At 37.8% G+C, this 25,929-nt stretch overlaps 1 protein-coding gene across 3 annotated transcripts in view; it reads left to right on the forward strand.

Moving 5' to 3' along the window:
* EML4 (EMAP like 4) overlaps positions 1 to 25,929 on the forward strand; it is a 147,705-nt gene that overhangs the window by 70,818 nt on the left and 50,958 nt on the right. For 2 of the 3 annotated variants that reach the window (XM_036380122.2, XM_036380121.2), the window contains exons 2-4: positions 8,241 to 8,423; positions 18,877 to 19,006; positions 23,991 to 24,164. In XM_036380122.2, coding sequence (XP_036236015.1) covers positions 8,241 to 8,423; positions 18,877 to 19,006; positions 23,991 to 24,164 — 487 coding nt within the window. The remainder of the gene's footprint in view (positions 1 to 8,240; positions 8,424 to 18,876; positions 19,007 to 23,990; positions 24,165 to 25,929) is intronic. The other variant, XM_036380123.2, reaches the window with a different exon arrangement.

A 25,929-nucleotide genomic window follows, 5' to 3' on the forward strand; every position in this document is an offset into this window, starting at 1 on the left:
GATGAAGAGTGTCGTTAAAAAGAGATTAAGGTCAAAAGCTAATTATCTCATTTTCTAATTAAGTAGTCGCCTAATTTGAGATTAGAAAAGCTTGTTTGTCAAAGTGCCTAGGAAGGACTGCCCTGTACATGTCAAAGCCTGATTGCTCCTGGTGGGTTTACCTGTGAGAGCCGAGCACTTTTCCTCGCTGAGGTCTGGCCTTTTGGGTTAGGCACAGCAAGCAGCCTCCTCTGCAGTGAGGCTTTGGGAGTGCAGGAGAGATGCTTTCCTGTTCTTGGTGTCCTGCTGTGGCCACCGTGGAGCCCAGGCAGTGGCTGGCTTTGTCTCTGTCCTGCAGAGCTAAAGCCTGTTGAGTTTTTCCATAGAGTGGCTTGGGTGCCATCTGCTTTTGGTGCAGGGAGCTCAGTGGTGGCTGAGCCCTTGGTGAAGAGCAAGACTTTTGGAATGTGGGCCCTCTTCAGGATATGAAAAGTTGTTTTCTTAGAAAATATTAGCTAGATCAGTTGGGCATTAGGGAGGATGGGGATTAACCTACATCGTTTCTTGCTCACTTAATTTGTCACTTTTAAATTAGCATTTTAGAATGGAAGTGTTCTAACACTTCTTGCACAATATGATTTCCAGTGAAGGAATACTAATCTATGTGTGCTAAAGTGTTAATGCATGTGTAACTTGCAGTAGAGTGGTTTATTGCAGCTGTCTCTGGTTTCTGTGTGAATTTCCAAGCCTCTGTGTTAGAAAAGATGTCCCCTGCCCCTCTCCTTACTGTGATATGAGAAGGGGGTGTCACCAAATATTGATAAGAGCTTGGGGTGGCTGGGATAGTTGCTGGGCCATTTATATGGGGGACCCCAAGTGGGTGCCCATAGCCACTGTAGATTCTGTCTGTGGGGTGTAGAGGTCACTGATTTGTAGCAGAAGCAGTATTTTGGAAGGGGAAGGGCTTGTCTTGCAGGTTCAAGGCCAAGCATTGAAGAGCAATATCAGGAGCATCAGGAGGCAAGCAATGTTAGGGGACGAAAAGTGCTTAAAAACCACAAGACTTTTTAAGCAGTGGGTGGGGAAAAACCCATGAATGGTCTTACTCTTGAGATGCATCTCAATGGAGGTGGAGCTGATAGGAAGTATGCAGTTGGGGAAGGATATGAGGCAGTGCCTGCATAGTTATCTGCCTCTTCAAGTAATCAAATGGATACCCGTGTCAAATATGAGAAATGTCTGTAAGTGTTTGTTCTGTTTTTGCAGTCTGCCTATCAAAGTTAGTATCAGCAAGTATGAAATATAAGATTTTTGTGCCCAGTAAGTTATACAGTTACTGGAAACTTAGACCAGCAGAACACTCATGTTGATCAAATATGGTATGTATGGGGCTGTGCCCTGTGAATCTCATGCTGATGTATTTCTAGATTATCTGTATTAAAACTGAGTGTTTGCAGCAGAAGATTACACAAGCTTATTACAAAAATATTTTTATTTTCTGTAATTTGTGGTTATTATTGGGTTATTTTTTGTCAGGGTGTTTTTGTGTCATCTTTTTATTTTTCTTCTTCCTTGCTTTTTCATGTCAGGAAAATAAAAATGTATGAAAGCCTTTGTGCACAAATCTGTCTAGCATATACAAGTAGAACTACTAATTGTTAGATGTGAAGTGGTAAATCATCTTATGTGTCAGAATAACTCTTTGAAATAAAGTTGCTTGAAAACATGGATTGTGTTCTTTATCATGTAATGATGCAGGCTCACAGACATGAGCATGCTTCAGACTGACCCCAAAAAGGCCAGTAAAGCACTCCACAAAGGCTAGTAGCAAAGGCCAGTAGCAACTGTTGCACTGCAGAATATACATGGGCTTCAGCAAAATAATCTCATGGATCATCTACAGACAAATAAAATACTGTTTGCTCTGGACTTGTGATCAAAATGGTTTGTGGAATGGCTAGTGTAGAGTGATATATTTTTTTATTATTATTAACTACTTGTAGGGGATAAAATTAGATGGGTGTATGAGACATTAAAAAAAACCTCATGAGCTGTGCAAGGAAGACAGTCTTGATGTGATGGTCCTCGTGCAACATCAATCCTGAGCAAATGAGTGGAGTGTGTTCTTGACACATCTGTTCATTCAAGACAATGTGTTCTTCCTGCAAACCTGAAGAAATGTCTTTGAAGGCGACAAATTTAAGGTTTAGCTAGTGTTGGAAATGTTAATGTACTGCACTGTCTACAGTCAGTGACTTACCTGTACCAATCTCAGAATGTCTGCATTGTTATTCTAAAAAGAAAATAAAGAATTTATGCTTTTGTCACCAGTAACAAGTGTGAGATCAAGCAGTGCATTGGTTTTAATTTGGTGCAGGAAAACTGGAAGGTTAGGGAAAAAAATGAAAAACTAGCAAAGGAAGCCAAAAATGTGTGAGGTAATTGAGAGAGTTAAAAGGCCAGAGTCTTGCACTTGCAGGAAGGGAGAGCTGGGGAGAACTTCCCACTCCACTTCCATGCCATAAGCTCAAGGTTCTAGGATAATGCAGTATCATTTGGGTTGTGGGGGAGCTCTTTGAATCCTCTGTGTTCACGTTGCGTGCTGTAATTACTATTCTTGGATTCTTTCCATGACTCACATCCTTTACAAAACTGAGATAATTTGTGCATGTGCTGGCATTTGGAGGAGATACTGTGAGCAAAAGTACAGAGCCTTAATTCTACTTTTTTTGTTGTTGTTGAAAATTCTGAATTACAGATATGGAACATAATTCTTGATCTTTGCACCTTTTATAAGCTACTCTTAAGTCAGATGATCTGCAGAAAACTGCAGAGAGTTTTCTTTCTCATAATGTATAGGAAAAATAAATTTGTCTGGTATCTCTCTGGAAATATAAGCCTCATCCAGAGTCAAATTTTTCAGTGCTCTTTAGAACAAAAATTCGAAGTTATACCAATACATACTTTCCCTCACACGTGACCCGATCATGGTTCTCATGAGAAAAGGTTCCTTGGGGACAGTTATCCCTGAAATTGTCAGCCAGATCTTTATACCAGTCCCAGTAATTTCTGTTCCTTTTCCCTAATAAAAGGCTCTTCCCACTCTGGGGAAAATACAGAAAATGCTGTGGGTGCCTTAACAGCCAGGGGTTTAAAATTACCTGTGGTTTATGTGGCTTTATTGGATAAAACATAGGATTTTCCACCCCGTGGTTGAAATTTCCATGGGCTGGAGTTTGTAGAATTTGTTTTTCTGAAATGCTGCTTACGTCTAAAATGAATTCCTTACTTAGATTTAGTCAAAGCTGGGAGGAATTGACTCAGAGGGGTGATAATGGATGCTCTGGATTTGTTGAGGGGGCCCAGAATAGATGGTTCAGTACTAAGTTTTTTGGTTTTTTTTTCAAATATAGCCAGTTCAACATTCTGCTAGGCAGCAAATGATGAAGGGTGATGCTGTTCAAATGCTGGTACCCTCACATGCCTGCTAGATGAAATGTGAGGAGTGATATGTGGTGTGGAAGGTTTGTATAGTACCATGACTGTGTCCTGGATACTCGTTTTGGAGCTCCTGGCCCAGGCTGAGGGGCAGTTTGAATTGCTGCCTTGTTTGATCTGCTAGGAGGGGTTTGGTGCCTGTGGCTGTGAGGAGTCCCACAGAGTCACCTGTCTGTTCAGTGCTGTGAGAAATGAACCCTCATTTCTAGAGTCATCCCTGTGTCTCATGAGTACCAAATACAAGCATCCCATGGATATCCCTTCTTATTCCAAAAGCAAGGGAAGAATTGATAAATACCTTAAAATAAAAAATCAGACCGATGAACTATGAAAAATAACAGAACATCTTGTTTTGAAAGTTGTAGTACTGTATGGTTAGACCTAGAATGTTTTTGCTATCATTTGAGTGCCAGTACTCTTACCTTAAACCAGTTTTTAAGACTGAAATACCTTGGATTCACATCTATGTGGATGTCTCCTCACTACTACCAGCAAGCACCGTGGATGGTACTTTTTGTCCACACTGGATCTTGTTCCCAGCATGTCCCTTAAAGGCATAAGTCCTCAACAGCTTAGAAAACATGACCAGCGCATCAGAAATGGTGCTGCTTGGTTATAATAAGAATAACCAGATAACTAAAAAGGTATTTTTAAAATGAATCAAATTAATTAATCAATAGTTGACTGCACTTACAAATTACTTGCTCTATTTGCCTAACTGGTTTCCCTTTTGAAATAAATTTCCCTCTGGTTTAATAAAAGAAGAGCAGCTTATGGAAGGCCTGGACAGATGCATGTCTATGTCAGCACAAGGGAGAGGACAGATGTTCAGTAGTGGGAGAAGAGGAAGGGAGGAGATGGAATTTTGCTTCCCATTGACTGACTTGGTTCTTGCATAAGAGCTGTTTCCTCTCTGAAGGAGGGGGGCATGTCTTTGAAGGAAGGGTTTTTTTTTTTTCGCTTGAACTTCTTTTGAAGTAGTTCTTTAGATTATAAAATGTTTTAAATGAAAGAATAATCTGGAAGATATTTTGAAAACTTCTGTGAAGAAAAGGTGTAATTGTGCAGAGTTGTCAGAATGATCTCATGGATTCCAGCTTTGTTTACTTTTAGGGCATCTTCTTTTAAGATAATCCCTGCTGAGTTACTTTTCAACACACTGCCAAGAAGGGCATTTGGAATTCAGTTGAATATTTGCTGCAATGGGTGAGATATTTGGGTTGGGAATTATTAGTTTTAATTCTCTAATAGTTGCCAGGGTAATATATGGTTGTCATCACTTGAAACAGATGCTACTTCTGTAGAATGATAAAGAACAATGAAATGTCTTCCAAGTGTGCTACTGTATTCTTCGATCAACCAAAGTGATCAACCAAATTAGTCTTGATTTCCCAGTGATATCCTTGCCCTCCAGCTTCTTCCAGTGTCTCCTGTGTCTCCTCTGCCCTCTCTGCAATGCAAAGCAGCTACTGGTGGTTTGGAGCCTCCCATTGTACAACAGGGCACATTGCTTTGCCTGGTTTGGAATCAGCTGGGTGGCTCAACCTTCTTGGCCTTCTCCTAAGCCCCATTTCCCTAGTTGTGCCCTCTGACTGTCACAGACATCTTTTGTGAAAATCCTTTTCTTTAGGATTTTTTCCCTTCTGAGAAGCTGAGGCCTCAGAAACAAAATGTAAACAATGGTTATCTGCTGCTGTGGAATGCAGCAGGTCCATCTGTGATTGGCCCATCTTGGATGTTTATAATTAATGGCCAATCAAGGCTGAGCTATCTCAGACAGAGTCCGAGACACCTGGCTTTTGTTATCATTCTTTTCTATTCTAATCTTAGCTAGCCTTCTGAGGAAACCTTTCCTTCTATTTCTTTTTAGTATAGTTTAATGTAATATATATATGTCATAAATAATAATCTCTTCCCTCGTCCAAGAACCCCTGTGAACACTGTCACACACTGACAAGCTGTTGGGTTGAAGTTGAGTTTGAGGGTCCTTCTGCCTGTCTGTGCTGTGCCAAGGCTTGATCTCCCCAAGGAGAGCATTGGTCCGCTCCTCTGCTGTCTCGACAGAGGTGTTGAGGAGGTCAGAGCATTGCAGCTCACCCTCCCAGAACAGTTGTTCTTCCAAGTTCTAATTAGTGACATGGCTGTGCCTTTGGGAGCTGCAGCAGCCAGCTAATGTGGCTGCAGCACCCCAATTTTGGGGCGCTGGGGTTCAACAGCAACAGTCTGGTCAATGTTAGTAGTTCATGGGAAATAAAGATGTCCAGGGATGTGCAGAGCATTTACTTCTGTGCTCATCAGAGAGACTGATCAGCAGTAGAGCCTTTCCTGGTTTGGTAATTACTCTTGTTTGGACTCCACACAGGGAGCACAGTAATATTTGGCTTCTAAAATGATGATCTGACATCGCTACTTATTCCTTTTACAAGTGTTTTATAGTGATCTGCTGCATATTTGTGCAGCCTGGGAATGTATCCATAATTTATCCATTATAATGGATAATATCTATTAACTGAAGACATTGGACAACAAAAAAATAAAAAAAAAAAAAGGGAGGAGTTTCCCCCCTTCCCCCCCCCCCACCCTCTTTTTTTTAAGGAAATGTCAAACTGCTTTTTTCTGTTTGGACTGCTACTCAGTGTAAGAGACGTTAAAATGTTTATAATATTTTGAAAATAATTGTTCTCTGGAGTGTTTATTCTGTCTGGTCCACTGCAGGTAATACCTACAGGATAGTAGAAATATGAATTATATGGTATTTTAAGTCCATTTGCTTTCCTGAAGTAAAAGCTTTTCTTCATGGATTAATGTACATTTACCTTGGTTCCTTTTTGTATGCCACATAGGTGTGTATGCATATAGGAACTTTTCCCAGCTCCTTAGAACAGATGGGGATTTATGTTTTGAACATGAAGATTCTAATAAAAGAATCTTACATAGTCCTTCCCAGCCTGTGGTAGGTGTCACAGGTCTGGGTTTGTAAAGTCCTGCTGGGAGAGCATTGTATGTGCTGGGCTGTGGAGTTACTAGAATCAAATTTCTGTGTATGGGGAGGTACAGTTATGGATGGTGGGATTAAAGGTCTTTTTGTTAAATCCTAATCTGTTGTCTCTGGGTCTTGATTTGATTATGTATCTTATTAATTAATTAATTGCCCTGCAGTTCTTTTCATCAGCCAGAATGAATATAGTACTAAACATGTGCTGCTTTTGCATTAACCAAACAGTGAACTAAAACAAAATGCAAAACTGTCATTTAGGGGCTAGTTTATTATTGTAACCTTAAGTGTTCCTTTCAGTTCAATAATAATCTTGGATACATTTCATTACTAAAGGGTTTTTAGGGTTTTCTTACTAATTAATTGTAGGATTTCTGTTTGTATTGTGAAAGTGTTAATTATGATGCTTTATTTTGGTTAGTTAAATTCTTGGTCATTCAGTAGTGAGTATCATGTTTTAACTGAGTGGAAGTCGGCATTAAACTCCTTAATCTCTTCTGTAGTGAATTCATTGGAGGAATTTGGCTCATATTTCTTTTGTTTACATGTATTTTGAAAGTATCCCAACCCAACTATTTCAAAGATGAAGGCTTTGTTTTAGGCAAAATCAAAGTATATTAGGATTGTGGCTTATATTAAATCTTTTCTCCTTGATATGTCTTCCTAAGATTAGTGAAAATTAAACTTTAGATTGAATAGAATCACAGTAATAATACCAGCTGTTTACCTTTACATTTAAATTTGCCGTGTTTATTTTGTAGAATATGAACTTAAGTGAATTATATAAGACAAGTGAATTTTTGTTAAGCTATATTAGAAGTTCCTTACTGAGTTTTTAGGAAGCCTTAAACAGGATGGGTAAGGAATTCAGTACCTTGTGACTGAGTAACATACTCTTTTACAGATTTTTTTTTTTAAGTGATTGGCCTATGATTTATTAGACCAGCCAAATACAGAAATCTGTTATGTGTTATTTTGGCTTGGCAGAAATAATGCAAAGAACTGTCAAAGGCAAAGAGTAAGCAGAAGCTGTAATTTCCTTTTTACCACTGAAGAATAGATTTGGCTTGCTTAGGCCCTCAATGCTAATCTATCTCTGTGTGGCCAAACAGATTTTTGGAACCTTTTTTGTAGTGCATTTATTTTCTCTTTGCTTCAGGCCAAGTGTTATAAGTTTGTATGTTTTTTGGCACATCCAGGGTAGTGATGTGAAAAAAGTTCAAGAGAAGGAATTGAAATTAAGAAGTCTGATCTAGAAATTGAGATTGCCACTTGATGCAATTAGGTCATTGTTAACAGTACTTGTATGTTCAACTGTGGAATTTTTTTTTTTTAACTTTGAAACTTGCTTTAATATTAAGAGTCATAGTTAAAATTCTTCAACAGTTCCACAAGAATATGTTGCAGAATTTTATACCTTTTTGGTTAATTTAGTTGCTTGTTTAAATAAGGTTAATTTTAGTCTTCCTTCTACTTGTAAGGATATTTTTCACAGGAAGCACATTCTCTCTTGTGGTTTTAGTAGGTCCACACTCTTTAAGCCTTCTGTCTTAGCTAATGATTAGTAATGATTTCTGTCTTGAAGCACTAATTCGATGTTTGCTGTAATATCCGTTCCTTATTTGCCTGAACTTGTTTGTTAGAATGTCTTTAGTATTTCAGAATGATGGGACAGACATACTGGTGTTGTACATGCCTCTTTCTGTGGCTTTTAATTCAGAACAAAGCATTTCAGTGCCTCTTTCTGCTCTGCTTTTCCCCTGCACAGATGACAGCATCTCGGCTGCCAGCACCTCCGATGTCCAGGACCGTCTTTCAGCCCTGGAGCTGAGAGTGCAGCAACAAGAGGATGAAATCACCGTGCTAAAAGCAGCCTTGGCTGATGTGCTGAGGCGTCTTGCTATCTCTGAAGACCATGTAGCTTCTGTGAGAAAATCAGCACCAAGCAAAGGTAAGCCCAAATTTGGTAAACTCTTCCTAGAGTCAGGCTGTGTTATCATGTCAGAATGTTCTCCATTGGTCACTTGTTTTTTCCCTTTTCTGTCTCATTTGGGAAGGCCAATCTATTTTGAGCTGGTGGGGTTAGGTTTATAATAGTGGCTTAAATATATACAGCCAAGAGATATCTAAAATATGCTTGGTAACATTTTTATGTTCTTGATACCCCTGAAAATTTTCCTTATTTCTTGCTAAAAGGTTCCTGTTTTAATTTCAATGGTGGAATGTTAACCTGCCACCAGAGGTTCTGGGGCTTATGGACAGTTTTGAGTCTCAGCTTTGACCTTACCTGGAAATTACTCACCTGAAAGGGCATACTAGAGACTACATTTTCTCTTGCTCCTAAATGATTACCACAACAAAAGCCAAAATACAAGACTTTCTGAATGTAGTTATTTTTTGTTCCAGTACAGAGATAACTTACCACCAGTAGATCTCATGTAAGAAATGACCATGTAGCAGCAATATCTCTTTTGGTTAGTCACTAGTAACTTTTATATTGTAGCACTGATATATGTAGGATTGTTTAAAAGTAAAGAAACTAGATACTTTTTGCACTAATTTTTATATGCTTCACCCCCATCCCCCATGGACATTTAATTTTGTATTCTGGAGAAGTATTTGAATCAAGTTTTGAACTTACTCCAACCCAAAGTTATGTATTTGAAGATAATTATGTCTGTGTATGTTTCTGGCATGTATCAGGTCTCTGATTATATAAAAGATTAGATCATGTTTCGAATAAATCACAGTTTTAATTCACCATAATTGCATGTAACCACATCATACCATGCAGCATAGAGATCTCTGGGATGTGAGTCCTGTGTGAGTCCTGCAGTGCACTAATTACAGCAGTGCCAATATAACACTGAAATGATACAATGTAGCCTGTGCTTGTTTGGGTGACCGCTTCATATAGGCTGAAAATGCTGAAAGTTTGAATTATTTGAGATGTGACAGAGGGATCAAATTCCTTAATTAAGTGTTTTTGCAGTCTCTCTGCCAGATGGAAGGAAGTCATGATGCTTAATTGGCTTGGGCTCTGAATCCTGCCATTCTCTCTTGCTTGCTAAATGGTGGACTGTTGTCATCTCTGCTTATAAATGCAGCTTTTATCTACTCAATGTACATGTCTGGTCTCATCAAGATTGAAGCTTCTTTTTCAACTCCTTTTAAATATAGCTTTAGTAGATATTTTTACTAAATCACTCTGCTGTCTGCTGTCCATTATGAGAAAATGTCCATGTGAAAAACCGTGCACCATAGTGCTTTATTCTTCCTATTCAAATGCAGAGGAGCTGGGATGTGCACAAACATGGCTAAAAACCTTTGGCTTGGGGCTGTCTCCTTTCTGGGGGTCTTGGGACCATACTCAATTCTCTAGGTCCATTTGTTTGGTGAGAAATAAACTAATTATTTGGGGGAGGCAGAGCAGAGGAAGGGTGGAATGTCTTCAGTTTGGTCATATTATATCTCTACAAATGAATGGCAGTAGCATGGAACTGTGAAGAAAGAGATGGGAACAGGGACAGATAGGTCCATGTATGATCTAATTCACTGGACTTAAATGAGTTATGACTAATTGTCACTGTATTTAATTGGTGATGGATGTGTTCCCATTGTGTTCAATTACACAATATAACCAGACAACACATTAACTTCACTGTTAATCATGAAATCAGCTGTATATAGAATTCACAGAAGAAAATGCTTACATACAGAGACTGGAATTTTAAGAGACTAAAATTAGACTTGAAGCATAAACTTGGGATTAAAACAAGTTCATGCATTGCTTTTTGCAACACCCTAGGTTCTACTTTTTATGTCTGTATTTTAAATTTTTTCGATGGCCAAAAAACTCTTGAAATGTTTTAACAGAGATAAATGTGTTATTTCTTTGAATAAGTAGGATTAGAAGATGATCTGAATTGCCATTAAAAAATAATACTCAAAGAAGTTATTGTTAGGTTTTCTTTAAAGTTTTATGCATGCATATAACAGAATCTTACTAGTCAAGTCATGATTGCTGCAACGGTAACTGTATTCCTCCAAAACTCATTTTGGTGTTTGTGATCATGTCAAGAATCTGAATTTCTGTATTACAATAATTGCACTTTGATGTAAAATATTTTAGGTAAATTGTCTTTCAAAATAAATGCTGAGGCTTTCAATCACAGAGATATTTTTCTCTGCAGCAGCCCTTAAATACATACTGACATAAATAATGAGTAAAGAGAATAGATGTGTGTATGTCCTTCTGAACACATGGGGAGAGATGTGTTTAATCTGAAGTATGGCAACACAGTGAGGTAAATATTTTTAAAACAAACTGAACTCAACAAGAATAATAGTACCAGAAAACACCATCCTGAGTCTTTCCATCAAACAAAGGAGTTTCAATACAAGGTGATTACTAACCTAGTTTGAAGGGTGGCTCTTCTACTTATTGCTGAAATGAGTTTTTTAAAACCTCTCCATTTTTTTACTTGTTGCCACCTTGGCAGTGTCTTTGAAAATACATTTTTCATAGGCTAAAAATAAGTGTTGTGAGCAGACAGTGAATCACACTGAAAGGGACAAATCCATCCTGATCATTTTTCACTGATTTTTCTTATTCTGAAGTTGATGGCTCGACTTGGTGAAAAAAGTGATCTCTTCATCCTTTGTCTGATCTGTCTGCATGGCACATCTGGTGATCTAATTCTGTTCCTAATTTCCTTTATTTTAGATTGACAGATTGACACAGTAGCTGAAGATAAAGTTTTTTGCATTATCCTTTCAATCTTTGTTTTTCTTTTTTCCCCTACATTTTTGTCACATGCATATTTTGAGCTTAGTCCAGTCTCCAGTGAAAAAATTCGTGTGGTTTTTTCATAATTTTTATTTCTAACTCATGGGCTCTCAGTCAGGAGGCTGCTACCTAGGATCTTACATGTAAAGCTCTGTCTCAGAAATAAAAGGCTCTTCATTCAGGGATTTGTGAACTGTAGAAGATTAGATAAAGGGGAAAATTTTTTAGGCACCTTAGTGTCTCCTAGTACAGCATGCAGTGGAGAGACTGTTTAAGGAAAATACCTCTAGTAGGGATTGCAGCAGGATTAGCACTTGTCTGTATTTCACAGTGAAAAGCAGGCTGGGAGTGTTTGCATGTAACTTCCCAATGCAAAGTTATTCTAAATTGAGTAAATCTTTTCAATATAAAAAGATTATGATAATGCTTCTCCATCTCTGCATGGAGCTAAGAATAACTACACAAAGGAGAAATTACCAGGTCCAAAGATAGTGTTGAGGGTTAGAAATGAGAAAAGGCTTGGTAAGGGATCCTGTCCCCAGCAGCTATGGGGCTTCTTAGGATCATAGTGTGGGGGTGAGTTTATGGGTTTCATTTATTTTCTTTCTCTCTTTCTTTTCTTTTTAAATAGATGGCTTGGTAAGAAGGATTTCTTTGGTGGGAAATTATTTGCATTTGGCAGCTCTGCACTCTGTTGCCACATGCCTCTGCTGTTGATGCATGAGTGATGCTGTTAGCATTCACAAAAAGTTCCAAAAACAAAGATTACCTGGACACTGAAGAAAAGGAAAGCATAAAGCAGTCTGGTACTTGTGGCTGCCAGCAAGATAGATTGGCTCCCAGCTGGTGCCTGGTAAATGTATTAAAATCTTCCAGGGTGTCAAAATGTGTGTAACAGGAGAATTCATCCCTCAGGCTCTGGGTGTGCAGACAAGTTTGTGGCACACTATGGCACAAGTGAAATATCTCAGACTAATCATTTCACTGGAATATGAGCCTGAAAAAGTACATCTGATGTCTGCCTGTAGAGAAACAAAGAGTTCATGTCCTTTTTCTGGACTCAGAATTAATGAGGAGACTTGACAAAGGTTAAACCTTTGGAGGAATATTTCCTATTGCTTGGACAGGAATTGATATTAAATAACTCATATGCAAATTTAGCTCACAAAGTGAAATTGGAATAGTGAATGGCAGTTTGCAGAGAGTGAAAATTTGCCATGACAGTGAAAAGTGGCAAACTGAGAAGCATTTTATTTTACTTAAAGCAGTGGTCTTGGGGACCTGGAAAATCAGGTATGTACTGGAAATGCAGTTGATACGGGGTTTTTTGCTTATTTTTTTCTTTCCTTTGTGCAGTGGGCTGTTATAAGGGGAGCCCATTGAGTTTTCCTTCTTTTCCTGCTCCCTTCTCTTGTATGAAATAGTATATGTATCTCATTGCACTCCTGTAAGCAGAGTACTTTAGATGTAATTTTCACCTTATCTCAATAATGGCTTAATTTCATTAACATTAAGTAATTTGGTTTTATGTTAACAAAAATTGGCTTTTCAGGTGTTCAGCAAGCTTCATTAATGAAAGCATAGGACAGATTTGAGGGGGTTTTTCTTTGTCTTTACACTATTCAATAAGCAGAGTTGTTCTAATAACTCATTACATGTTTATGTTGTCTAATCAGTAAATGTTAAAGAAACAGAAATTAAAGTATACATAGGAAAATGCTTTATGGTAGTGATAGGATATAGGTTCATATGCACAATATTAAAACTAGCCTGGCAAGCTTGTGTGTGGGTCATTTTACTCATGGGAATAGTCCTATTGAAGTCTGCAGACTGCATGCTCACATAACAAATAATGATACTCTTGAGGTCTTAATGCATTTCCCAGGGATTGGCTTTAGTGCCATCTGTTCTTTCTGCATTTCTTACAATTTTTTCCTATCTTCTACTCTGACTTACTGAATATTTTATTTTCTTTTGTTACACTTACCTTTCTGGTGTTCTTCATATATTTTTCTTTATTTAAAAAATTTGGATCTAGAGGGCTGTAATGAACTAAGGGTTACTAACCAGCTAAACCAAGGTTAGGATGGAGAAGTGAAGAACAAAGTTCAGAGGGTTTTTTTAAAGTTCTGTAACCTAATAATCTTGTTCATTGTAGAGGGATATTTTCAGTTGTGGTGATAAGTATCCTTATTCTTTTTCCATATGCTTCTTACAGTTTTGGGTATGTTTTGTGCATCTGTGTACTTCTTTTAGAGCAGTGTGAGCAAATTTCCTTGAGTGGTACTCTAGTGTTCTCCATGATGCTTCTCAAACTAAGAATTGTAATGTTGGAAGAATTCAGTGTTGTCACTAACTTTTTCAAATGAAAACTCCTTATTTATAACACTTGAGTGGCTTTTTCATCACTTGTTTTTTCCAGAGTCTATCAAATTGTTTCAAATTACCATAGTTAAAATTTTATTTCCTCGGCTTAGAATTAGCCCATTTGGCAATTGGTGGAGCATGTAGATGGTGCCTCTGGGAAAGTATAGCAAAATAAGATAGAGGGGAGAAGGAAAAGGGCTGTGTGATTTGAATAAGCAATTGGCCAAACAAGTCTTTCAGTTTCCTGTAGCATGTTTTTAAATGCCTCCCAAAGAACAGAGAGGTGCCTCCCCTAGCACCTGAAAAATTAGTTTTATATCCTATGAGGATCATTTAAAGTTAGAAATATACGGGTTAATCACTATTGATAAAAATCTAAAAATAAATATTTAATTACTCTTAACATCTCAGATAGTTTATCTACCTACTAGGAGAGATGCTCTTGGAGCTCAAGTTGTTTATGCATTAGCTATGTACTCTCAAACTGTTGCTTATTATTTACATGCCTCTATTTGGATAGTTCTTTTCCTTTTAATAGGAAATGACAAATAATGTATGTTTAATAGATGTCTGTTGAAATCTGCAAAATTTGGCTTCCATTTAAAAAATATAAAAAGAATGTTTATTTTTTCAGCTAGTTGTAATTACTGTAATAAAGTTTTTTGAAACTTAGTTGTCTTAAAATTTGATTATTAAGCAAGAAGAAGCAAACTCATAGTTAAAGAACTGAACTATTGATCCTGACTTGTTCTGTTCCTTATTTGAGACCTAATGTCTCACTCTGACTTCTCTTCACGTGATAGAAGGACACCTTTTCAACCTAAGAAGTTTTAATCAAAATTTGACTCTTTGTATGTAAGTGAAGTAGTTGAATAAAACAGAATGCTAAAGAAAATATTTCCCTACCCTTCAGAATTCAGTACTCTCTTTGAAAAGAGTTTTGGGGCTCCCAGGCTGTTTCTTTGCCAGCATCTTCCATGGGCTGAGGGACTTGACATCCTTTGAAAGCAGAGCCATTACTAGAATTAGCTGCTTTTATACAATTCATTGTAACATCTTGAACCAAGTCTAGGATTTGTCATAATTTCTATTGATTTTGATACTGTTCTATTAGGAAGGAAGTGCAGATAAAATCTTATGTTCTGCTATACTTATAACTATTTCTGTCTGGTTTTCCACAGCTCATTCTGTGGGGTCTCTGGAGATTTACACACACTGTACACTTGTTTAGTAAGAGTACTAAATTGGTTTTCTGCCCTTCCAGGTAGGAAACCCCATGGCATGTTAATATATTTATAATCTAGAAGTCTTTGTCACGTTTTGCTGAAAGTCAAATAGTTTAAGATTGTTGAAGGATTTGATAGTGTATGCCTTAATGGAGAAAAAAAAGAAAAATCTTCCTTCAAAAAAATTTTTTTTTGATAAGGTGTCATTTCTTGAGCTTTTTCTTTTAAATCCACTTGAATGAATGCCCAGAGAAGTAACTTAAATGTAGCTGCAGCTACTTATTTTAAATTGAAATTACCTGAAGAATTGGAACAAGTGTTTGATTTTTCCTTGTAAGAAAGGCAGTTTCCCTGTCAGAATATTAGCAAATACAAAGATATTGAGGAAATTGTTTCAGCAAATATATTTGATAACAGAATCAACTACTTTTTAGTATAAATATCCTAAGTTTTGGGTTTGGGAAGAGAAGTGAATTACTAATTGATTCTCAGCTCCAGCACCTTGTAAGTATGTTTGAGGAAAGAGCTATCATGTTATCACAGGACACACATTTTCAAACTTACCACTCTCAGCTTGGCTTCATTTTTTCCCCAGTTAGCTAATCAAGGCTGATAAAGAATTGGAAATAGGTTTTTGGTTTATTGTGGTCTGTTCTTTCTAATCCTACTTATCTTTCATTCACACATTTGTATACTTGACAGATGTTAATAAAATGTTTCTTTTGAGCTCTACAGATACTATTCTATGAAAATTATCAGAACAGAGATGAATCTGTCCCATAAAAGACATCTTTACCACTTTGATCTCTGACAATTTGGCTTTAATCCTGGTCACCATACCCTGCCTTTCATTCTGCTTTCAGTTTACATCTGGCTTTTGTTCCAAACTAGCAGATAAAGCTAAGTGCTATTCAGTCTGAAATATTTCAGACTGCTTATGCTAGCAGGTGGTGAATGACATGATATTGGCAGAGGTGTGCAGCCCAGTGCTGGGAGAGCTCAGTTGTTTCAGTGTATTGATCTGGAATTTGTGTTCTCCTGTGCCACTTCATTATTTCCGGGTCTCTGAAGCAAAAGCACTTGACTGCTCTGAAGGATTATCTCTGCAGTGGAGAAGGTGATAGGGTTGTTAATTTTTGACACCTCTGACTGCAGAGATGTCCTGGTTAAAAGTCATTAAGAGAGAGGTGTGGTTTGGGCTGGTGGGTCAACTTCTGTGGACTTCTGACCCAGTTGGGAAGATCCCCCTTGTGTGTCTCTGTCAGTAGCCAGGTTTCACTGTCTGGGATTAAGTTTTAAGTGCACAGGACTTAAAACTCACCTTTACTTTTCATGATTTAAAATATGAATGCATTTTCTTTACTTATAATTGCAGATGATTAATTGAATTTTTTTCTTCCCTTTAAAAGTAGGTATTCTAAAATCACTTTTTGACTATCTAATTAACATACAGTATATAGAGAATTTGGAAGAGGTCTTGTTTCCTAGGGGTGTTGAGAGTGGGGTTTGGGCATTTTTGTTTGTTGAGGGGATTTTTGCTGCTTTTTTTGCTTTTTTACATTTTATTGCACATTGAGTATGGCACACTGACCAAGATTTTGTTCTAGACTATAAGAAAGCCTGATATATTTCTGACACTTGAAAAAAAATTGTCACTGCAGTTTTTAATCTGGGTTATGTTTAATTATTAGCCATTTTGCAAAATATGGTTTTGACTTCAACTCAAAAATCTTGATCTCAAATGTGATTTTGCATATCACGTGTTGACATTTAGAAATACTTTGCCGATCTACCATCAATACCCACCGTACTGGAAAACAATCCCAAAGCTGCAGTCTGGATCCCTTTCTTTATTGTTATTGTGCTCATCATTGCATGGAGCAGTGCATGTTCCTGTCATGAGTATATACTGATGTAGTGTCTTATTTGTAATCAGTTTTGTCCCTGGACATAAGCAGGAACTAACACTTTCCATACCTAGTAGGGGGAATTATTCTAGATGTAGCCAGTAAAAAAAGATAGCAGTGTGCTCCTTGCACTCTGAGAGTGTGTTCCCCACCTTAGTAAGTTCCTGTGTGCTGTCTGTAGCACTGTTGTCCTTTACACATCCCACTGAGTGCCTAACCCAGCATGCTGGGAATTACTGCTGATTCTCCTGATTCATGTTTCTGGAAAGCCATGCTAGAGCTGGTTGGAGAGACATTAATCTATTACAATGGGCAGACAGAGATGTTAAGGTCATATAAAGTTCAAGAGTGAATCACAGGCCTTGATATTATGCATCTCAACAAAGAAGATGACTTAGTTTGTCACTGAAAATAAGAGAAGCTAATTTATAGGCTTCTACAGTAAATGTGCTTTCTAAGCTTGTGCGCTTTGTTCTTGAGTCTGAATTACATGGGCTAAAAAATCTCTTGAGCTTCAGAGGTTTTATGCAGTATATTAAAACAAATTCTAAAACAAATTTTATATTCCAAATGTTTATCTTGCAAATAAAACAGTCTGTAAAAAGTACCACTTGGAAGGAATCATACCAAATTGACTTATACAGAATTTAGGAAGAACAATGATCTTTGAAGTGGTTTTGGATTTTAAGTGTGTCTTTACTTTCTTCAGACTTCTTTTATTCTCATTTCTGTCTGAGATATTCCACATGTGCCTTTTGGCTTTCCTGATCTGAATTTCAGATGTGATCACATGCTGCTTGGTGCATTTGAAGCACTGTTTGGTTTGTGTAGGCCAGCCCATTTCTGCATTCATCCAAATAGTTCTGACATCTAATATTCCCTTGATGGGTATCTCTTGTATATAATGTGGTAGCTTAAAATAAGAATCAATTTGCCTCTCAACCTGCTTGAAAGAGCTGTGCTGTGACACATGGCTGGTAGTGTTCAAATGAGGCATCTGTGTGAGTTTGTCCTCTGTGCACAGAACTGTCCATTCTCCCCAGCTGCTGTTTTACTCCTCGCTTTTATCTTCAATGTGTGGGCCTCATGCCTTATCTATCTCACACTGTTTGAGGCCTGCCACAAACACAGACCTGTTATTTTTCTGTCAGTCATTCATTGTGTTTATTGCTGAAGTCAGAGTGACAACCTTATGAGAAGCAATAGAAATTTGCTGTCTGTGAAATGGGCATGTGACACAAGAGGGCCTCAAAAGTGACCACTGATTTTTGGATGCTTAATGTGAAATTACCCCGGGAATCTTTCTCCCTTTAGAAGGGAAAAGTACAAGTCTAGCACTTTAAAGGAGGAAGGGGCAAAATTCTGCTCCAAGTAATACCTTGGAAATAAAACAGGTACACAAAAAGAGAGATGCAGTTAGTGGGTAAGGATGAAACAGCAGGTTTGAGTAAAATGCCTTGCATTTCACTGGTGTTCTGTGGAAGAGTCAGGTCTGGGAGCTAATTGCCAGGCTAGTGTTCAGCTCTGAAAATAGAAGAGCCTTTGATCCCCCTTGTCTTCCTTGCAATCCCCTCCCACATTCACTGCATAGTTTTAAACTTCTGCAATGAGTGAAGTGGGCATCTGACGGACAACAGCCTTCTTTGCATACATGCTCTTGATTTGTCCCTGGAGAGAGTCTGTAATGCTCACTGGATGTGGCAGATGTTCTACAGAGTGAGCAGTATCAGAAACTTAATAGCTATACCATAGGGCATATATTGAAAGGTATTTTAAGATGGAAGGGGCAGCTGAAATGAAACTGAAAATCTTGAGGCTTTTTTTTTTGAATCTTTAGAATCACAGCCCTTAACTTAATAATTCTTTCATGTCATCATAGCAGTAGAGGAACTGACCTCTATCACAGCATATTCTTGCCTGCCTTAGTGTCCCAGGTTTCCCGGTTCCAGCTGCTTAGGTTAAGGTTTCATGGATATATATCATCGGATGTTTGTCCTGAATGCTCAGGCTGCTGCTGTGTGATACCAGGTCCACATCTGAGAGCTTTTTGTTGTTCATGTGGACCTTTGGATATAGCTATAAAACCTTACAATCTTTAATATTGCTTTTTTCTAGGTCAGCCAAGCCTCCGAGAAGCTATCTCGATGTCATGTATAACTAATGGGAGTACAGGAAACAGGAAAACAAGCCACAGTTCATCTGTTTCTGTTGCCAGAAAAGAAACACTTTCATCTGCTGCTAAAAGGTATTGTTATTAAAATTCAGATTTTTATATAAATCCCAAAACTAAACTGAGCAAGAGTTGGAGTTTTGTCTCTGCACAACACTCAGCAGAGCTGCCTGAAGTCCAGTAAGGCACAAATAAACTTTGGAGATTTACCATGTCGTTGGGCTGTGTACAGAAGAGTTCTAAAAAGAATTCAAAAATGGAGTGTATTTCTGTGGAGTGTCGTGTCCAAAATGAATTCTCACTAAGGGAATAGGAAAATGTATTTCCAGTACAAATGGAAAATTTTTCCTTCTGGTATTCATATGCGCTTTTTTTGTTGTTTTTTTTGTCCCCCTCCTCCTTCCTTCCCTCAAGGAAATTAAAGGGCAAAACTGACTTCATTGTCTGCAGTGTAAATAGTAGGCAATAGCAAAATGACTATGAGACAGTAGTAAATTGTGTAAGATAAAGGTTTACATTTTTGGGTAGATCTAGCCCAAAATATGGCTACTTAGTCCTTATGAAAAATATCTGTATCAGATGTCAAATGTGAAGAAATTACATTGCTTGAGTAATTTGGAAGTTAAATGAGCTAGGAACTAAACAGTAGTGGTTTTCCTCCATGTAATACTTTCAGCTTCACACAGTAAATGAAATGTTTGCTTAACTGCTTTTTTCTGGGGGTCTGTTAGAGAGTGATTGCATGGCTTCTTCAGCAGTAGGTTTTTCACCTATTCTTGTTTGTTGTGAAGAACAAGCTGCCAGATGTAGCCACGGGGCAGAGAATACTCTAATGTGTAACTGTGGTAAGTTATGTGAACAAATTCTTGGCCTCCGTAGAGTACTCTGGTAGCTCCAGTAGCTGGTTTATCTTGTAGTGTGGATGTAAATATTGTGCTGTACAGCAAGACAGGGAAATTATATACTTCAGAGAATAAAAATGCTGCAAGCAAGTATAAACTATTAACAAACCAGAAGAAGCTCTAGTGCCATTAGGAATTTGGAAAGCGAGGGTAGTGCCCCACTCTTTGCCCTTCTCCACTGTGTAGCATTGCATAACTTTCTTTTTATTGAATTCTTACATTTACTTTTCAACAATAAATCAGACAGGGATCAGTGTATGTCTCTATCTGCTGGTACGACAGGCACAGGGACAAAAGACATTCCTGCAGGAAGGTATTTCTTAGTTAGCACTTTTCCATTAATCTTAGCCCTGAGGCTCTTGGCACTTTGATGAGAGCCAGTCCAGTTCCCGTGGTGTTCAGCTTGCATTTGTGCTGAATCACCTGCTTGATTCATTGGCTGCTCAACCCTTGACTACATAAGAAGAGCAGAGTGGAGTGGCCGGCATCCCTTTCATCTGAGTTAAGGTCTTTAAAAGGAGACCTGGATAGGCCAAAAGAGAAAACCTTCATTTGCAGAGGGCAGCTCTCCCTGGGCCCCTGAATAACTATCCAGGGGAGGTGTTGGTGGTTCCAGTGCAGCTGAAGACACACAACTCCCTTCATCAAGACATGTTTTAGAAAGGCTTAGGAAGTTTCTGTTTCCAGGAGTTCCTTTGTCATGTCTTTTTTACTTACATTCATTTGGTGTTTGCAAGAAACAAATTTGCCCTTTTGTAAAATTACTAGCTCAAGAAAGGGGAAAGTCAATAGTAGTATTTTATAATAAATGTCAGTAGTAGTCCCATCTGCTTACAAAGGCAGAGTAACTATGTTTATTTCTAACACTTGTTGTGTTGAAAAGGAGGTAGGCCAAAGGAGACTGGAATGTTTCACCCCACCTTATCCAGGCCTTTTTCAGGCTGAAGCTTGAACTATTGCAGCAGGTGGACAAGGTCATCTGTTGACAGAGAATTAACCTTTAGGTTCTATACAGACCCCGTAGCCTGCCTAGGATTTTTCATGTTCTAAGTGTATGCAGCCATACATCTAGCCACAATACCCAAAGGCCTTCTTGTGTCCAAACTGTAACTGGTGTTGAAGTTCAGTGTGTGAATTTCTTCTATAAATGAGCAGTTTCATTTCCTGGACTGTTTAATCTTGTCCTGTGAACCTGAACATTGGGACCATGGATATGATCACCTGCCTAAGTAGCTCCACAGCGGTAGGATGTCTCATTTTAGCAATGGCATGCTAAAATACCAGCAATCACTAAAATCAGAGCGCAGGAATGTTCCCTGAACAGCAGATAGATGATGACCCAGTAACAAAGATGAAGTCATGGATGTGTTGAGAAAATTTCAACCCTGTAGTTTGGACTGGAAACAAAAACCAACCAATGACTGTCAGAGACCTGTTTGATCATTTTCCTCAAGACTAAACATGCTTCTGAAAACAGCATCTGATAACAATAGTCTTGATGTTTCAGAGTGACCACCATCCACAGTAGATGCCAGTGTGTTGTGGTCCAAAGGATGAAACACTGTACTAAGTGAAATTAGAGAAGCTGAAAAATCAGGACAGATAGTAATAGCTGTCAACTACTCACTTGTAGACTGAAGAAACTCATCAAATTGGGTTTTGGAAAGAATTTTTGGATGCATTAAATGACTGCTTCCCAGAACTAGCCTTTAGAAACCCACAGGAAAAGACACTGGTTTTGATTTGATTTCAGCAGTTACACAAGACCTACTAGAAGAGGTATTAGTGGGAGAGCCACTCTGTACTAGCCAGTCATAATACAATTAAGCTGAAGATTTAGCAGAAGTGAGCACACCAAATTAATTCAGAGCAAAGATATTCAGTACTCAGACTGCCACATTTCTACATTATTTCCTTCCAAATGAAAATGCCAGTCACAAAAGAAGCCTTCTTGCAACCTGGTGGTAGATAAAAGCACTTTGTTGGAATCCAAATGTACCTTGTGCTACAGTCTAGAGTGAAACCAGAGTGGTCCAGTGATTCTCCTGGCCCAACAAAAAAGTTAAGGCGTGAACCTCATGGCAAAGAAATGGATAATGCACAGTGACAAGCTCAGTGAAGACATTCCCATGCCAAATCTGTGGTGTCTAGGAGAAAGATCCGATGAGTTTGGGTAGGAACACAGAAAATATGAGACCGAGCTGATAAATTAGATTATATGCTGCTCTCAGCAGTTGGCATTCACCTGAGCCTGCTGGGGGAGTGCAGAGGTGAATTGCAGAATTGCTGATGTGTCACTGTTCAATAGGACATTACAAAAAGTGGTGTGTACCTGTCATAGTAGGAATAGAGGATTTCTGTTTGCTTCAGTGAAAAGAGATTCTGAGAATTTATTCACTATACTGAATTTCTAGCAACAGAATGCAAAAAGATTAGGTGTAGTGTGCTTTGCATCCAGCAATACAAGCTAAGTATTCTGATTAAAAAATAATAATAAATTTCTATGCTACCAGTTAATTAAGGATTTTTTGCTATAAATTATTAATCAAAATCCCACAGTTCTCCAAGCTTTGTTCTCTTTGATCACATATACGCCCTCAAGGAATGTGAAAGCTCTTTGTTTAGTTTTCATCTGGTTTTTTTTGAAAAGAAAATGTCACTTTGATTGATTATATTGACATTTTAAACTAGATGGTATGTTTTACAGTAGAAATCCTGAGTGATCCTTACAGATTTGTCTGGGTTTCATATTCATGTTTTGACCTGTTTTTCAATGCATCTCTTCTCTGAAAGCAGTTGGAAAAGTTGAACTCCTGTAAGCCTTGGGGGCTTTGTCTCAGTGGTAAATGATACAATTTAACTGAAATAACACAAGAAGCAAAAAAAAAAATGTTCCTAAGAATTATATGTTAAAATTGGGTGCCCATTTTTTATTAATTTATTTTGAATGATGCTTTACTGTTTTCTTTGTGTTTTGGGAAAAGGTAATTGGGAATACAAATAATTATGGTAATGCAAAAATTCAAGGTGGGGGGGAAATTGTTGTGAGGAAAAAAAATTGGATTCTCATGTTCAGAAAGATACTCTTTCTTTTTTACTTTGCAGGTTACTTTGACCCTAAGATAAAAATCTTTCTATTACATTTTTAGCTGTTGTTTGTATCTTGCTTTATTTATTCACTGAAAAATCTGTCTTGTAAGATTTAATTTTTTTACCTTAAAAAAGAAATAGGCCGTGCGCTTGAGAGTAGTCTTCTCTTTCAGGTCCAGATATTGTTTGTGTGATTCAGTATATTACAAAGTATGTGACTTCATAGAAGAGCCTTTTAATTAATCTGTTTACTCAGCAAACATTTGGTTTGGGTCTTAATAGATTTAAGTTTGGTAATGATATGTATTTAAATCTGTTTCAAGTATTAAACTAATAAATACAGCACTATGTAAATAAAGATGTGTTCTTGGCTGTTGTGGCTGAAGGTATTAAAGAAGTGGCAAGGCAATCTCATATTATTCAACTACAGATCAAATCAGCCAGGAGTTTTCAGGGATGGTTTCCCTTGAACTCTGGTGCAGCCACCAAAGCCCAGGGACCAGCAGCAGCATTCCAGGGCTTTGGTGGCAGCTCAAAGATAGCAGCATGGGTGTCCACAAGTACAGTTTCATGGGGGGCTTACACTAATGAGAGACAGCCCAAGTCACAGTCCTGCCTTGACTTGCACTGAACCTCGGCTGGCAGCACAAGGTGATCAGTGAGCTCTGAAGCAGAGGATGGTTTTGTCCTGAGGACCAGCAGATTTGTGGAGCATCAGTTTGTGTCAGCTTTGAATGCTGTAGGGGAACCTGTGAATGAAGGACATGCTCAAATCAAAGTTGTATTAATTTTAAAATCATAGTTAATCTAGTACAGCTGAAATATGTACATTGTCTTCCATGTCTCCCTGACTGTATTTTATTGTTGGAATTAGTGGATAAACCTTATTTCAGCAAAATGCTAACATGAAAAGATAGAGTAAATAATTAAGGTATTCTTTTGGTGATTGTTTATAGTAAGTTGTTAAATGCCTCTCCCATCTTTTCACAGAGGACATTTTCTCCCACCTTGCTAATTTATTTGCTTGTTCTCTTTTTTCCCTCCCTATGTTACACTTTCTTTTACAGCGGTACAGAAAAAAAGAAGGAAAAACCTCCAGGACAAAAAGAAAAAAAAGAGGACTCTCATTCTAATGATCAAAGTGCACAAACTCAAGCATCACCTTCTCCCCAGCCCTCCTCACAGACTCTCCAAACACACAGGCAAACTCCAGAAAGCAAGAGTTCTGCTCCAGCTAAAAGGTTTTCACAGTACCACAGTACAGAACTAGAAATGACTGTAATGATACTGAGTTCATATTTGACAACAAGTCATGTGAAATAGTTCTAATCTCATGATCAAGCTGAGGTTTGATACTTTTTCTGCTAGAGGAGATGCATTCAATATGCATTGCAGCAAAACAAATACATAAAAATGCATATTTGTCTTTGAATCTATTTTTAAGATTACACGGGTTTTTTATTCTCAGATTAAAATCCTAATACCGTAGATTACCTCTAATCAGCCATGATTGTAAAATATTTAATGATCACTCTGACTTGATTCTTCTCAAATACACTTCATAGATTTTGTCTGACATAGCTGAACTATGGAGTGTATTTTCCACATGGCCATTCTTATGTCTCATATCAGGATTTTTTAAATACTAGAATCATTGCAACTCTTGGTTCAGAAATTTTTACTCACAAATTACTCCATAAAGTGACTGCAGTTCTGTTTTTGTTGGTGTATTTTTTTAATGCATGGCCCTTCCCTTTTTAACTCCTGCTAGGTTGAAGGATGGCTTGCTTTCATTCTTTACATGAATGAAGTTCTGGTTTTATACCCAGATCATAGAACTACTTGATTTGAGTAAATGCTGAAATTTATTTAGGATTGCCTCTTAAGTTCCCACTAATTTTTTGTGGGAATTAGGCACAGGGGGAAAAAATGGTTCATTTTAGAGATATTAGATTGCATTTTGAAGTCAAGAAAATGGCTTTTAAGATTTGGATCCTAGCTTCTGAGTTTCAAAGCTATGCAGATCACTTGGCATGGTTTCTTTTTGTTTTGTTTTGGTTTTTTTATTCATTGTCACCTTACTGTTTTGGAAGGTGTACATTTTTTTTTTTACTCTGGCACTTAGAGACTGAAACAAAATGTAAATTAAATTTATTACTCTGAAATTTACCCGTTTGGTTCACAAGATTGTTGTCTTGCATCGCTTGAATTCACAGCTCTTATAAATATTTAAACTTCCACTTGACTGGTGCATGTTATAACACTCCATAAAGGCCCTGTCTCCATGTCTTGCACAAACCTGTGAGTTGTCTGAAGCTGAACTTGCAGCCTGTTATTCTCTTGCCTGGTATCTCCCTGTAAAGATGTCTGAAGTCCTGCTTACTAATCTTTTGCAGTGTGGGGAAAAAATAAATGCCTTTTTCAGTCTCCTAAGGGTTTAACTTGATTTGATTAACTTGTTTGTCACAGGACCTTTGAGCCTCTTGAGGTGCTGTAGAAGGAGCTTGCCATTTCTAAGGTTGCATTTCAGGACTTAACTCCTGCAAAAAGCATTTCTGACAGGATGAAGTGTGATACTATTAGCAAGACGTGTGCAAACTCTCAATCAGCTGGGTGAAGGATAATTTGGGCTAGGTAACTTTTTGAGCATTGAGCATTTGAGTATTCTGTGATTAAGGCACATGTGAAATTATTGAACTAGTGACTGCAAAATTTGCAAGTTCCCATTAGTGTAAATTGGCTGCAATATGATTGCTGAAAAATTACATCCACATTCATGGATTTAATTGTCTGTAGTCTCAGGTCCAACCTAGCTTGTCTTACTCATGCAAGAGGTTTGCAGACATTTGTTTCAAGAAGATTAAAGCCATTAATGTGATTTAGTATGTGCTAACTGCAAAGCTTCTATATGAAACTTTAATCTGATAGAACTGTTCTGCCTCCAAATCAGTGTGCTTAAGCTGGTGAACAGTTAATCAGGGGAAAAAAATTACATTGTTATCGACT

Source organism: Molothrus ater, chromosome 3, assembly GCF_012460135.2.
Source record: "Molothrus ater isolate BHLD 08-10-18 breed brown headed cowbird chromosome 3, BPBGC_Mater_1.1, whole genome shotgun sequence".
Taxonomy (NCBI): Eukaryota; Metazoa; Chordata; class Aves; order Passeriformes; family Icteridae; genus Molothrus; species Molothrus ater.